General features: G+C 43.2%; 1 protein-coding gene across 1 annotated transcript in view; it reads right to left on the reverse strand.

The window, feature by feature from the left end:
- The window catches only part of tnrc18 (trinucleotide repeat containing 18), a 52,158-nt gene that overhangs the window by 34,185 nt on the left and 2,098 nt on the right, over positions 1-15,875 (reverse strand). Inside the window, exon 2 of the mRNA XM_087171444.1 lies at positions 2,891-3,031. Coding sequence (XP_087027570.1) covers positions 2,891-3,031 — 141 coding nt within the window. The remainder of the gene's footprint in view (positions 1-2,890; positions 3,032-15,875) is intronic.

A 15,875-nucleotide genomic window follows, 5' to 3' on the forward strand; every position in this document is an offset into this window, starting at 1 on the left:
GTTTTTTTGTTCACACTCCTGAAACACCAAGTGAATGTATTTACATCCTGTGAGTTTTCATTGTCGGGATCCAGCGTTCCCGCACTGGAGTTAAATTTAGTTTACATGCACAGGTGAGTCACAGGCTTATAATACAGTGTTTAAAACCAAATGATGCTGCAGCTATAAACTCCATTTCTACCCGTCTTCTAGCAATAAATACATGGATGAGCAATAACTCCTCCCTGACTCACTGGATTAAATCTGATGTGTTAGAAAACTTATTATTTTGGATTCAGATCTGAGCTTAAAGTCCCACATCAATAACACCGTAGAAACAACTAAAGTACGGCCGTTTATAAACCAAAAACATGCTGAAAGTTTGATTCATGCCTCCATTTCAAGCCGACTTGAAAACACAGAGACACTTCAGCTCATTCAAAACTCTGCAGCTCGGCTGTGAACCAGAACCAAGAGGAGAGAGCACATCAGGTCCAGCTTTAGCTTCCTGTTACATATTGATTCCTTATATATAAAAAAAAAAGGCCTTAATGGGCAAAGACCAAGCGACACTGCGAACTACACTGAGGTCATCTGCTGCTGCTTTAGTGACGGTTCTCCGAGGAAAATTAGTGATGCAACTTTTATCAGTTACGGCCCAAAGCTGCGGAACGCATGACCTTTAGATATCTGATATAGATACTTATAGATCAGATATAGATATAGATCAGAGAGGGCAGCTCACCGAGTGCTTTTAAAAGAAAACTTATTTCTTCACTTTAGCTTTTAACTAACTCTGAGAATTTGTTGCACTCCTCAGCACATCTTTTAAATGTCTTATTTAATGATTTATTCATTATTTTATCTCATTTTACATTAATGTTTTTAATGTTTATTTTATGTGTTTTCATGTGAAGCACTTGGTGATTGGTCATTTCTTGTATGAAAGGTGCCGTACAAATAAAGTTTATCATTATTATTATTATTATTATTATTATTATTAATAATAATAATAAAGGAGTAGTACATTAGTAGGACTGTGTCTATTTCTTGGTTCTGAGCATTTGCCATAGTTGCAATCAGTGTCAGTGCCGCCCCCTTGAACTGTCACTGAATTGAGGAAATTAAGCTCAAGACAGAAAAACACTAATCACACACAATCTGATTTGCTGTGTTTGGAAAGCACTGAACAAGATCTGTCACACGATCGGGTTTAAAATGAATCCTAAAAAGAATCTGTTCGTCCTTCTCTCTTTACCTTGCCACAACACGCACTGCGAAATGTGCCTCATATCTGACCTTCTACTCCGCAGAGATTCGATAAGGAGACACAAAAGGACACGAGGAAATGAGGAGGGAACAGAGATTCAATCACTTACTGAATGGGCCTCGAAAAGAGCACAGAGACAGAGAGGAGAGAGCAAGGAGAGGACATATTCTATATCCTGGAACATGCATGCAGTACACTCTCATGCCCGCCCTGAATGACAGGCACACGGACGGCCAGTAAAGACACTGATGGGGCTGGTTAAAACTTGATAGATTGTTTTCATACGGCGAAAGACAAGTTTCAGAAAGACAAGAACGCCAAATATGATGGTTTCTAAATGTGAATCCTCACATTGACTTGAAACATCAGTAAAATATTTTCTATTCACCTCATCCTCAGTTTAGTGGTCATAAAGTTGTACTTGTGTTTCGATACAATTACCAGAGCCATAAGAAATATACAATATGTCTATCTTTTAAACTTTTCAATGCTCGTTCCTCCTTTGATCTACTGTGTCTGACGATGGACAAATTAGTCCAAACTTTTCCAAAGTAAAATCACGTGCATTATTGAGCCGACACTTCGCTGAGCCATCTTTAAACGAAGGTTTTTATTAATAAATTATGTCTAACTTTATTAATATAAAATATAGGGTTAGGGTTAGAATATTATATTACTATTATCTATTATAATAATTTCAGATTATAATCTACACATCCCAATTATTTATTTCAGACACAGAGGCAATTGGTATCCAAAAGTGTATTTTTGTTCTAATAAAGATGCTTATTTGCTCTGTTCACGTAACATTATTTTTCTTAGAGCACCAGTTTTGCAGGGGGGCTGCACACCCCACCATTTCCAGGTGTTAATGTAGCTACAGCTTGTTAATAACATTGACAACATCTGCTGTGTGTTCTATGGGATTACATGACTAGCTAGCACATTAGCCAGCATTGTAATCAGAAGCTAGCATGCTAGTTTGGTCTGGACCAAGCTCGGCCCTGTCCCAGAGGTCACGTCTGAAAATAAACTTTATGATTTATAGAAACATGGAGAAAGTTTCAAGCTTTTGTCATAAAACACTCGATAACCTTCCAGTGTTAAGCTCCTCTGCTGCACTATGTGTATGTGTGTGTGTGTGTGTGTGTGTGTGTGTGTGTGTGTGTGTGTGCACTCACACCTCTCAGTGTGTCTAAAACTATACTCACAAGCTAAGTCAGGAAAGATATGTGGAAAAGTGGGGCAGGAGAGCTACAGAGAGACAGACAGAGACAAAGTGGATACTGGACAGGAAGCTCAAAAAAAGAACAGAGAGGAGAGGAAGATGGATTACAGCGACGCACGACAGGCCAAAGTAAGAGAGTTGCTGCGGACATAGGAAGCAAGACGCATTTAGGACAGAGCCAGGAGCGCCGCTACCAGCAGAGACAGAAATGGAACAGGATCCCACTGGTGTAAGCAATGAGGAACAGAAGAGGGACGAGCCTCCTGGGCATTGGACAGGAGCAGACTGGGAGAAATGTCATGAAAATATGATGTCACATGTGTCTTCAAGCATTTGAATTATGCACCGAGACAGAAAAAGAGGACAGTGGGGTGGGGGGGTGTGTTTGTTTGTTGAGGCGAATGATGATTTACCTTCATGAGCGTGTGATGCCCAGAGCTGGGCCATCTGCAGACTGCTGGGATTGGCCGATCTGTACGCCGGGTCAGAGGTCAGGGGGGAGGGGCCTGGATAACCTGACAGGAAGGGACTGGAGCCTGATGGGAAGGCATCACCTAGGAAAACAAAACAAATAAATAAAAAAAAAAAAAAAAAAAAGACTTGTCAGTCACACTCGTATCACAAGAGCCAAACTAACAAATGACAAAGATGGTCGATTTATACTGTACATTCTGTCACTTCCTGTGTGTGGTGTGTGTGTGTGTGTGTGTGTGTGTGTGTGTGTGTGTGTGTGTGTGTACGATCGATACATGCTGATGTTTCTATGCCGAGGCAGTTGTAATGTTGTAATCACATTATTACCGAGCCACCGTGCACTCTGTGTTTCAACAAGACGGACCGCAGACAGACTGCGCTCTGAAGACACGGACAGTTAACGTAACCGCCGACTAAAACCACAACAGGAGTGGAGACACGTGGCGTCGTCTTCAGGGTGCTGGAGATTCGATGTGGCGTTAAGGGAGTGGTCTGGCAGATTCTCTCTCTCTCTTGGCAAACACAACGACTTTAAATCCACAGGACAAGTCAAATACAAGATGTGGGTGATCTTGCTTTGACCCTAACGTCTGTCCACGTTCACTCAAAAGCGAAACTGGCGATGTGGACGACAGGAGCGCAAACACTGAGCGTCAGGCTGCGTCCACACTTACACCTTTTACTTTTAAAGCTCTTCACTTCTGCTACGTTTACGCCTGGCGTCCACACTACTCCTCTTCTGGAAACCCTGAGGACCCGGTTTAAAAACTGCAGGGTTAACTTTAGTCTGGACGGACAGAAACTTTTAGAAATCGCCTCCTGATCAGGTCACATGGGTCACGACTACCAGACAGTGAATGCAACATGGATATCGACTGAAGGTAACACCGCAGATTTGGAAAACAATCACATTACTGAATATGAAGAAAAGAGATGAGCCACCAAAGTGATCGTTCATTAATCGTGATATTGATTTGAAGTCATGCGGCTCAACCATAACCACTGACTTTAACTATCTTAATGTATTTCCACCACTTTCTGGATTATTGATCCTCGATCCCACGTGTCTACCACAGGTCACTCAGGATAATAATATTAATACCAGGAACATGAACGATGGGAGCTTCAATCCAATCAACTCTTACATAAAATTTACATTTGCGTCATTCCGTCACACGAGGGCGGCTCGTCACCAACTTTATCACGATGGAAAACGAATTCTACAGCGAGGAGTTATCCATCCAAACCAGCTCATCGTGCCGACGTCAAACACCTCGCCATTAAAACCAGTCCCATCACTTTAACATTCAAAGAGCGGATCCTCATAAAACGTCTCATATCTCAACATGATACCGCTATCGATTGTTTTGTTTTTTTGTTGTTTTTATTGGACTCCACTCCCCAGCATGTGCGCACCGTCGGCCATTAGTAAACTTTGAACCTTTGAACCATTACTGTCTCTTCCAATCACAACCTTCTAAAAGCTGGAAAAAGGTTTCATGTTTAGCTGAGGTTTCCCCTCCCAGCCCATTACTGAACGCACTGCACAGCCATTACCCTGATAAAACTAACCATGTGTGTAGGGGAAAGGGTGCTGTCTGTATGAGGGCGAGGGGGAAGGGACCGAGAGTGTGTGTGTGTGTGTGTGTGTGTGTGTGTTTGTGTGTGTGTGTGTGTGTCTGTATTAGTCCTGTGGGAATCTGAGAGACTTGCTGTGCTTGCTGAGTTTCCCCTGCATCTAAATCAGTACATTAAAACCGCAGTCCGTCAGCGCCTACACACACACACACACACACACACACACACACACACACACACACACACACAGCATTTTAAAATCAATAGCAAATGCGGCTTCCAATTAATCACAGATCAAAAGGCGCGCTGCATCCGGGAGTAATGCAGCGCGCCTTTACTCACCTTGCTTTGAAAAATACTGTGTAGGTGGATCCTTCCACAGCAAGTAGCTATTAGACAGATTTATTCAAGCCCCTCAATGTTTGCGTGTGTGTGTGTGTGTGTGTGTGTGTGTGTGTGTTTACTGAGGGTCTCTGTGTATGTAGCTTAAGTGGCTGCACTGGATCGTGTTATGATCACTGACATGTGCAAACAGTTCCATGTGGGTTTGCAGTGAATGCCCTATGAGTCAGACACCCCCCCACACACACACACACACACACACACACACACAGACACACACATGAACAAATACACATATAAGACACGCACATGTGCAAAAACACAGATATAATCACATGCTAAGATGCGCACATACACAAACCAGCATTTGTGAATTCACACATGCACCAATTCCTCGGAATATAGAGGCATGAAAACATCCACGCACGCACACACACACACACACACACACACACACACACACACACACACACACACACACACACACACACACACCCTGTGATTAATCTTCAGTTAGTCTCAGTACGTTAACTCTGCTGGAATAAACACACACACACAGACCCTGTCCTGTGAGAAGCATTGAAGAGCAGCAGTGACGAGGTTTTTACTTCCAAACAGAAACAACTTTCTGTCAGTCTCATATTACAGCGTCAGAAACATGAGCAGCTGGTGTGTGTGTGTGTGTGTGTGTGTGTGTGTGTGTGTGTGTGTGTGTGTGTGTGTGTTTACAGTGCAGCCAAACAAACTCAGGTTGTTGTTTTCTTAAAGAGGGAAGTCGGTCAATTATTTGGCTTTTCCCTTTGTGACATGAGAAACCGTGACCTGATTACACCCTGCGCACAATGAAAGCAGCTTTTCACACAACAACTGCAGATGAACAGCTGTTTTTTTTTGTTTTGTTATAATCCTTCTAAAACACTTTATTTTTGATGAACGATTGCTGCCAGCACTAATTTCACTTAGTTTCCTGTGACTGCCTCACAATAAAAGCTTCTCCCGTGTTTCACGAGTTGAACGCTTTTAATGTGAAGCAGCTGCAGGAGGAAATGTTTGGTTTGCATTTGCAGCAACTCGATACAGCTCGATGTCACTGGAAGAGAGCGAAGGGTAAACAGTGATGCTGATATCAATGAGACAAAATTACAAACAGTTTGGCTGCATCGTTTCCTAAGAAAAACGGGCCATTTTATCTCCACTAACAACTGGAAATACTATATATTTACAGCCAGAAATGTATTTACATTTCAATAAAACGAACAGCAACAGATCAAAGAGTAAAACTTGAAGAAATGATCCTGTGTTATAATAACGTACAAGTTAACATCAGAAAAGGTAAGTTTGTAATTTACAATGAATCCATAAGAGAATATATTTAATCACACTATCATTTTAAAACCTAAAACCCTGAAGATTGCACCTGTTTTCTCTGACTGCTAGCCTACAGAAGCCAGGGTTAGCTTGCTAGTTAACGCTAGCTAACATGGTTAAACAACATAACATTTTTCCACCATGGAAAATGCTGGTGATGTTAGAATGAGGTGACTAGATTTCTGAATTGAAAACCAGGGACATTTCCAGTTCAGTGGTCAATATATAATTAAAATATTCAATGTTTTTATCTATGAAGTCCATGGTAACTGCCGTACTGTAATAAACTATGGTGAGGGATGACTCCCTACCTTTAAAGCAGTCATAAAGTCCAACTGTCTGTCTATTCCTTGATATCTATGTTCATTAAGTCTGTATCCAACAATTTTAAAGGAATCAAAAAACATTTTTCATCAAAGTATTCTTGTGAATATTGTCACGTGAAGCTCATTACAGACTGTCGAGCAACTTCTTCTTCACTTTTTCCAACATAAACATTTTTCAAGTTTCGACTGGGAAGTTTACCGCCCGGTTATGAACTCCTGACCAAAGAGTGAGCCAGCTAATATCTTCTCTGCCTAGAGACAAAAAGGGAGAGAAATCTGATTGGTTAACTCTATTTTGATTATTTTATCTTCATTTCTGAAGCTGCTATCGCTAACAGCTAACAGCCTGATCTTTGTATGAATGTTCGACGCCAGAGTTAAATATCTGCTGGCAGTCGCTGACTATTCATCTATGTGACTATAAAAAAAAAAGTGATTTGCCAGCCGTGTGAGAAAAAGCATGATTCATTTCCAGCAGCTCATGACTGTTTGTAATTCGATCACGTAAATTAAACTACGATTTACCACGAACAAATACAAAGAAACCCATTTTTACCGCCACCTTTCCTCCCCCCGCTCCAGCGTGTCTGTGTGTGTGTGTGTGTGTGTGTGTGAGGTTACGTGCCAACAATGTTGTTCTAACAAATTATTCTCACCTATTATTCATTTTAATAATTGTTACCTGGTGTGTGTGTGTGTGAGGAACAACACGTAGACACACACACACACACACACACACACACACACACACACACACACACACACACACAGGGAATACATTCACAACCACCACCTGTCAAGGATGTTGAGGTCCTGGTAGGATGTCGGCAGTTTCCATTACTTCAGGCCAAACACCAGGGTCTGTCTAACACACACACACACACACACAGACACACACACACACACACACACACACACACACAGACTAGAGTATGGATCAATCTCTGCATCACAGCCGCCTACAGGCCTTTTATCCATGTGTGGAGAGTGTAAACACACACACACACACACACACACACACACACACACACACACAGCTAACATACAGTCCAGTTACTTTTCATGCCAGTGATCAGGAAAAAAAAACACAATCCCCAATTCCCTTTTCTCCCTTCCTGAACAGTCTGAGGGAGGAAAGAGAGGGAGGGGTAGAGAGAGGGAAAACATTTGTGCTCCTCGTTCCAGAAACAACATCCAAATGGTAGCTGAGAGGGAAATGTTTCTTTAAATGTTTTGAAATTACTCTTTCATTACGTCCCTCTCTCTTTCTCTCTGCCCTTTCCTTCCTTCCTTCCTCTCTCTCTCTCTCACACACACACAACTCCATCCCACTTTCCCACCCTGGAAACACACACACACACACACACACACACACACACCATTTGGCTCCTACTTCACACGACAGTTAGTTTGCCATATTGGGATAAGCGAGTTGCCAAGAAACACGCTCTCTGACTCCCAACACGTTCTGAGCCTCCATTTTCAGATCCTCGTAAGAAACGTATCTCGATATCAGAGAAGAGGAGGCCTGCTGGAGATCAACTCTGATAGAGACGCCGCCGCAAACCACACACACACACACACACACACAAACACACACACACACGGTGAAACACAGTGAAATCAAGCTCAAGAGTCTTGATCGCAAATCGAACTGAGACGGACTGAAACTCAACAGAATCCAAAAACAACAAAACTGGAAGACGAACAAAAGCACAGAAAATACAGAGGGAGAAGAAACCTCTGGTATAAATGTGTGCCACACACACACACACACACACACACACACACACACACACACACACTGTGTGTGAACCCATCTGTTACCCATCAGTGGTATTCAGAGCAGGGTTAGCTGGGGGGGAATCTCTATTGATCTCTGGTTTTTATTCTCTGCAAGAAAAACATTCAAACAGTAAAAACTGTGCCGTGCTCTCGGTCTCTGCCACAGCTAACTGACACTGCTAATCATTAATCCCGACTGCAAAGCAGACAAGAGAGTTCCTCACATAAACACGGAGGTGAAAGGATGTCTGGTAACAGATATCGCGTCCGTCATTGTGTGCGTGTTAATTCTGGGCCGTGAGCATGTGGTTTTTAAAGTGTGTTAATGATTTCAAAATGTACAAGTCTGGTTTTCCTGTGTTTTCAGCAGCTCAGAGGAAACTGTTTTGTTTGTGAGCTCAAGCTGAACATAAACAGTTTCAAGTTCACTTACTGATGCCTCTGTGACGAGTTCAAGCTACAACAAGTCCACTTTTAGATTGCAAATCACAATGTGTGTGTGTGTGTGTGTGTGTGTGTGTGTGTGTGTGTGTGTGTGTGTGTGTGTGTGTTAAAGGGACAGTTCAGGTGTTTTGTCGTGGGGTTGTGTGAGGTCAGTCATATACAGTCGGTTCATTACCTGCAGTAGATTCTGGTCAGCTCGCTCCCAGGTAGGAGATCAGACCAGGAGCACCGTCACACCAGCAGAGTGGCGTGTTGCTGTGGGCGGAGCCACCAGAACAAACCTGTTTTAGACACTTTTTGTTTTTAAAAAGTGTCTAAAACAGGTTTGAGCGAGCTGATCAGAATCTACTGCAGGTAATGCACCGACTGTATATGACTGACCTCACACAGCGCCACAACAAAACACCTGAACTGTCCCTTTAATATCAGACGTTTTCTTTCTTTGTACTGTTGTTTTGGTAATAAAAAAAAATTGTATTGCAAAGGAAATCCACTGGTAAAAGAAAGACTTACTTTCAAAGTTGTTAAAATCATTTCATGTGCCTCGCTAACGTTCTGGTGAAATGTCAGAAAAGTTACTACAGTACTTTGATATGAGTCCCTATGAGATGTTTGTGACATTATCTCTGGTGAAATGAAACAGGAAGTGGTATACTTGGTTAAAATACATTAAATGGCAAGTAAAAATGCTCGTAGGAGGAAACGTGGGATGAAAGTGTCAAGCCAAATTTATTCATGCAGCAAAAAATCATAAAAAGAAGTTGATGATTCTGTCACCGACAAAGGGAAACTGAAGTCGAACACTACTCTTTGTTGCTGCTTTTATTCAATGATGCCAGTCTCTTACCAGTAAAGACTGAGGTAGAAGAATAAAGTATATAAGTTTATGTTGCTCCTAAAGAGAAGCTGCACACAGCGGCTGTAATGACACCAGAGTTGCACGAACAAAATGTGGTCCTTTATTATTAATTAGAATAAAAATATTAAAATCTGACAACAAAACCAAATCATCCAAAACACTTTGGCTAAAAAACAATATATTTAGGTGAATTATTTTTGCTGCCATCATCTTGAGTTACTGAAGTTCATACAACAGTGTATGTATATGTTTACTCATGTATTATAGGTGGACTTTAAGCGCTAGAATACAGGTTTTATATGTGTATTATTGACAGTGGCGTGGGACAGTTTTTAGTGCGTGAGTGTGAAGTAGAGAAGAAGTGTGTGAGCGCATGTTAGATGGTGTAACGTCGTGTGAGTACAGACAGAAAATCACCAATGGTCCAGGCTGAGGTGTAACTTTCGGATAAGATGTATTCTCTTTATAAAAATGTCCAAAAATAAAAAGGAAAATGCCCGTCACAGTTTCCCAGAATGCAACAGGGACGTCTGTAAATGTCTTGTTGTGTCTGACCAACAGTCCAAACCTGAAATGTTCAGTGCACAACGATATGTGACAAAGAAAAAACATTAAATCCGTACAAACATTTGACATTATTATTTAACAAACGACTGAAACTATAAACAAAAATAGTTGCCGATTCATTTTCTGGCAATTTACTAATCAATTAACTCACTAATCATCAATTAACAAAGCAAGTGGCCTTTGAAACTAAAAATAACAATAATAAAAATATTGTTTTTCTAGAGTGTAGCAGCAGACATTTGGCCAGGTGTCAAAGGTGCGTGTCCAGCGTGACAGCTCGTTCGATACCAAGACCTGAAACTGAAGCAGCTAAATGGAATTCAGCCGCTGAGCCGAAACAGTTCAGAGTTCAACCGACCAAACAGCAACGCAACGTCAGTGTTTGATTCCCCGTGCAGCTCTGAAACTTTCCTGCAAAAGTTGCCCTGACAGTTGGATCCACCTAGTGTGCGTGTGTGTGTGTGTGTGTGTGTGTGTGTGTGTGTGTGTGTGTCTCGCTGTGCTAATGCTGCTGCACTCAAATCTCCTGTGAAGACAGCAGTTGTTATTTTGACACACACCTCGATACCAGCAAATGGGAACACTCTCGCAACAGGCGTGTGCACACACACACACGTATACACATGTACACACACATATTCACACAGTCATGCAGTGTCGCACATACACAGAATGGTATGCACAGTTGCACGGTCACACAGTTGCAATGACACACACACACCCCCCCCCCCACACACACACACACACAAACTATATCTTACACAAGGGTTTCTTTGGGGGATTGTTGCAGCTAAAATACCTGATTTCACAGAAACTTTTTTTGCAATGAAACTGCACAAGCAAATAAAAATTGTCACTATTGTCATAAAAAATCATAATAATGAATTAAAAATCAAAGGAAACATTTACCAGTGAGAATAATTCCAGGTCAGTGCAGGTGACAAATAAAAAAGACCAAGCGACTCTGCTCTGAATCACAGGTAGAGCTGATCTTTAATAATAATTATAATAATAACATTAATAATAATAACCTCATGAATTTATACTGTAGAGCGTTTGGGTGTGTGTGTGTGTGTGTGTATGTGTGTGTGTGTGTGTGTATATATATATATATGAGGCCTCCACGCTTCAAAACCAGAAACAAGGAAGTGAGTTCGGTGACACACATCGAGGTTTTGCGGCGGGACCGGTGTGATCGGTTCAACTCGTGGGAAACTTTGATGATTGGTTAAACTTGCAGGGAAGGTTGCTGCGATTGCCAGGTGAAACACACGCTGCGTCATTCAGGAAGGACTGGTTACGGTTTAAAATTCACCTTGAACTAAATCCACTGAGGTGCCGACTGACAGAAATACACGATGAAGGAAAGGTGCGGAAATTAGGATTAATTCATAGATGAAATGAGACTTTTTCCTGGGCAGTGAAGTGAAGTGTGCAAATTATTCGGTTTAGTCGATACCTGGAGGATATGAAGTGGCAGAAGTCAGTTACTGGTTAAAGGTGCAGGTCGTCTCAGTAACTAAAGCCCATAATCACCAAACAGTCGAATGTGTGGAACCTGCTCTCTGCGTCTCCGTCACGTCGCTGCTCATGGAGTTCAATTCTACCTTTTAAACTTTCCTGGGCAGAATATTATAAACCTTATGTAACGGGACACGTAGAGACTCAACATGCAGCCGAACTGACAGACACAACGCAGTGTGTGACCTCTGTGTGTCGGAGGGTGTTGTTTGAGTTATAGGGAGGGTTCTGGCAGAGCGAGCGGCTTAGCTAATGCTTTCGGTATTTCAACATGCCACAGCACGCTTGTTTTCTCTCTCACACACACACACACCGGTCTGTCACTCTTATGTTTGACAGCTGTGCGTGTGTGTGTGTGTGTGTGTGTGTGTGTGTGTGTGTGTGTGTGTGTGTGTGTGTGTGACTGTGTGTCATTTGTCTGCCTCTGACAGGTTTATTGTAGCAGGGCAGCAGAGCCTTGTGCTTTCTCTTAAGGAGCCTGTTTTCTCCCCTGAAAGATTCAATTAATCTGAGAGGGGATGTGTCCGAGCCACGTCTTCTCTCTCTCTCACACACACACGCACGCACACACACACACACACACGTAGGAGTCTGTGTCTTGAATACATATAAACACACACTCACCACATTAATTTTAACGTAAACAGACACACTAACCAAGTACCGTGGAAGACAAATTGGTATCGGGCAAGACAACCCTGGCCTGCCCCGCAAGCTGCATGAGCTTGAGTGTGTGTGTGTGTGTGTGTGTGTGTGTCTGTCTGTGAGAGACTGAAAGGGAGAACATTTGAAGGGCTACCACATTTATCTAACCGTGTATGAAAGTGTTGTGGTCAGGATAAATCTCTTCCTTTCTCTGCAGAGTCCCAGGGGGAAACCCCGGCTCTAACTGCACTAAGCACAATCACATGCTCCTGTTCCCATACACAAGACCTCAATCCTCTCATCTGCGCCGACACTCTCTCACACACACACACACACACACACACACACACACACACACACACACACACACACACACACACACACACACACACACACACACACACACACACACACACACACACACACAAACGACAACCTCGGCTCTTATCCTTCCAAAAACAAAACACAGCTTCCCACCTCGGGGATTGCGCCTGTTTATTTCTCTTTTTCCATTTGTCTTGAGCGGTTTTCATCTCCATCTATTGACTTCTCTCCTCTGCACTCACCACAACACCTACATCTGCGTCTCACTCCCATCTTCTGCTACTCCCTCGTGCAAACTAAAAAAACGTGTGTGAATGTGTGTGTGTGTGTTAATGTAAGAGCAGGGAAGTTGCCAGTTCAGGCGTGTTATCCCTTCAGTCTCACAGATGAGGGACGCCGCCCTGAACGTCATTTTCGCCTCATTAAGTATGCAAACTGAACTTATGAACTCGTACGTTCACATTGTCCATACAGTTTAAAGTCAGCATCTGGATATAACACAACGACGATGTAGCTGCACCCAGGTTCGTGCACATCCCTACAGCAATTTCTGCTTTCAACACCCGGAAAAAGCTGCCGGTGCACAGGAAATGATGTGCTTTGCATTTCCCACAGCTGCGGCAACATTACTCTGTTTGCTTAAAGAGATGAGAGCTGAGTGGTTAATTGGCCAAAATCCAAGGTGACATCTGGGAAACACAGTGTAAAAAATGTCATTCAGATGAAAAAAACTCCTTATCCTTAATTGTTGATTCTACTCATGATAAACTGACACCAGCCTTTAACGGTTGCAGCTCAGCTTTAGGAATAAAAATCATCTGAGGCCTCGTCTCCTCGGTACAGTCACATTTCAGCAGGTCCCACCTCCGCTGCTCTCGGATGCGAGAGGGAGGGAAGAGGACGGAGAGGACAGATGGCCTCAATCTGGTGACGGAGGCATCTTCACCTCCAGCAGACAAGAGGACCATTTACAGCCATTTTACATCCACAAACAGCGACGGGGGCCTTTGCCGTGTTTAGATACGACCTGTGTGGATACAGGTAGAAAAGCAGGATGTCTTCACAGAGGTCCCTTCCTGCGCGGGCGAATGAACAAGCAGCACAAACGTCAACAAAACTATTTGCGGCTTCACAATGCATTTAAAAACAAATCTGTCTCTCCCACACATCTGACAACCTGGAGGTGTGGAAATAAGGGCGACACTTTACTCCATTAAGTCAGGTGGAAACCCTATTAAAACTGAACTTCAATAAAGGGAGACTCCTGGGAAATAGGAGTGTGTTGGCAGCTATAAACAGTCAACCCTGCTATCAAGAGCTCAGCCAAACACGACAGTGCAAAAAAAAAAAATGTCTCGAATTCCATGAAACACGTGTAAACAAAAACAGTGGCAGGGCGGCCTTGGCTCCTCTGATTGCACACCGGCTGCTTCAGAGCTGGAGTCACGCTGCTTATTGCAATTAAATGGGAACATTATGAACATTTGCAATTACCGGGTAATTATCATGTAACAGGGCCGTATAGTGTTATTACAAGCATGGGACCGAGCTCTCGATCGGGGGTTCGGTTAATGTAATGTGTGGGGATTTGATATGGAGGAGCGCCGTAAAGCTAAATGACCTGTGTCGTACGGTGGTGTGTTTTAGTGGGCGGAGGCTGGGAGATGAGAGTCGGGGAGTGAGAAGGTCAGTGTGTGGGCAGAATAAAATGCATCCCGTTTTAAAAGGAGTGTTTAAACTACCAATCTGGGCTGGAACAGTGGTTGGGTCAATTCCACTTCACAACCCCTCCCTCCCTCCCTCTGGCAGCACAGCGAGTTGTTCCACACAAGCACATCTGCACACACACCGCAAGCAGTTTTCAGCTCGTTTCAGAGCCACAGGAGGGGAAATGGAGGAACATCATCCCGGCTGAAAACACACTGCTGCTGCTGCAAAGACGCGTTTTTTAAACCAACAAATTGTGGCTTTTTCTCTTTTTTTTCCCCCTTTTACAGTAAATCCAAACATCTGATCATTTCACCTCCATGTTATTCTGAAGGCACAAAATCATATCGACTAGCTGCACTAAACTGCGCCCTGGCACATCTCTTTGCTGCGATACACCCGTCAATCACCCTAACACTCCCTGCTGCGAGTTGATTTCATCTCTGACAGCTTCTCGTGTGCGTGTGCGTGTGCGTGAGTCGAGTGTGTAGGCTCCGCCGGTGTGTCAAATTAACGCTTCATCAGAGCCCTGCCCTGCAAGCACCGCCTCACTTTACTAGACCTCTAGTACCTCACGCTCCAAACCACAAGTGCTGCATTGAACCCACGCTCAACGATGAGGACGAGCGGGAAACACAGATAAACTAAACTGGAATATTATTATCTCTGGGGGATTACATCTGAAAAGAAACCAGAGAAACTGGAAGCGACTTCAGGGGGGGACGAAAGTAACTCCATGAGGAGTGTGTCAGATTTTCCATTTTCCAGACAAACACAACATATGGTTTGAACCTTAACAAGAACTTTCCCTCTGACTGACCACAAACTGTACGCAAACATTCAATGTTATCTTTCTTTCTTTTCTTTTTGCACAATGTTATTTCAGGGCTTCCATTACTAATAGCTGGAACAGGGATCAGGGTGCAGGGCGGTGAAAGTGAAAAAGGGAAAATCACCAGCTCAGCAGGGAATAACACATACTGTAGATGATCTACTGACTGCAGTCAGGTGATACTCTGTACACACACACACACACACACACACACACACACACACACACACACACAAGGCAGGTAGAGAGTGATGTAAACAAACACATGGGAGTGTGGTTTATGAAGCCTCTGTGTGGTTAATGCCACACCTTTTCCTTAATGGCCAAATATATCAAACCACCACACACACACACACTTTCTTTCTCTCTCTCACACACACACACACTTCCTGCTCGAGGCAGCAGTGGGGATGTCCAACAGAATTGGTACAAATGCAGTAAAAAAGCAGCATCAGCCATTTGCCAACTGTTCCAGCAGAGTGGCTTTTACTCCAGATACTAGAGACTGAACCACAGCCATTCGTCACTCATACAAACACGCAACCAACCAACCCCCCACCCCCACCCCCTCTCCACCAGGGTAAGAAGTGGTCTGTCATCCGTGTAAGGTCACAACTTTACCCCCC

The sequence above is a fragment of the Seriola lalandi genome, unplaced genomic scaffold, assembly GCF_002814215.2.
Source record: "Seriola lalandi dorsalis isolate HSWRI2012SDOR001 ecotype SW California unplaced genomic scaffold, Sedor1 jcf7180002055004, whole genome shotgun sequence".
NCBI lineage: Eukaryota > Metazoa > Chordata > Actinopteri > Carangiformes > Carangidae > Seriola > Seriola lalandi.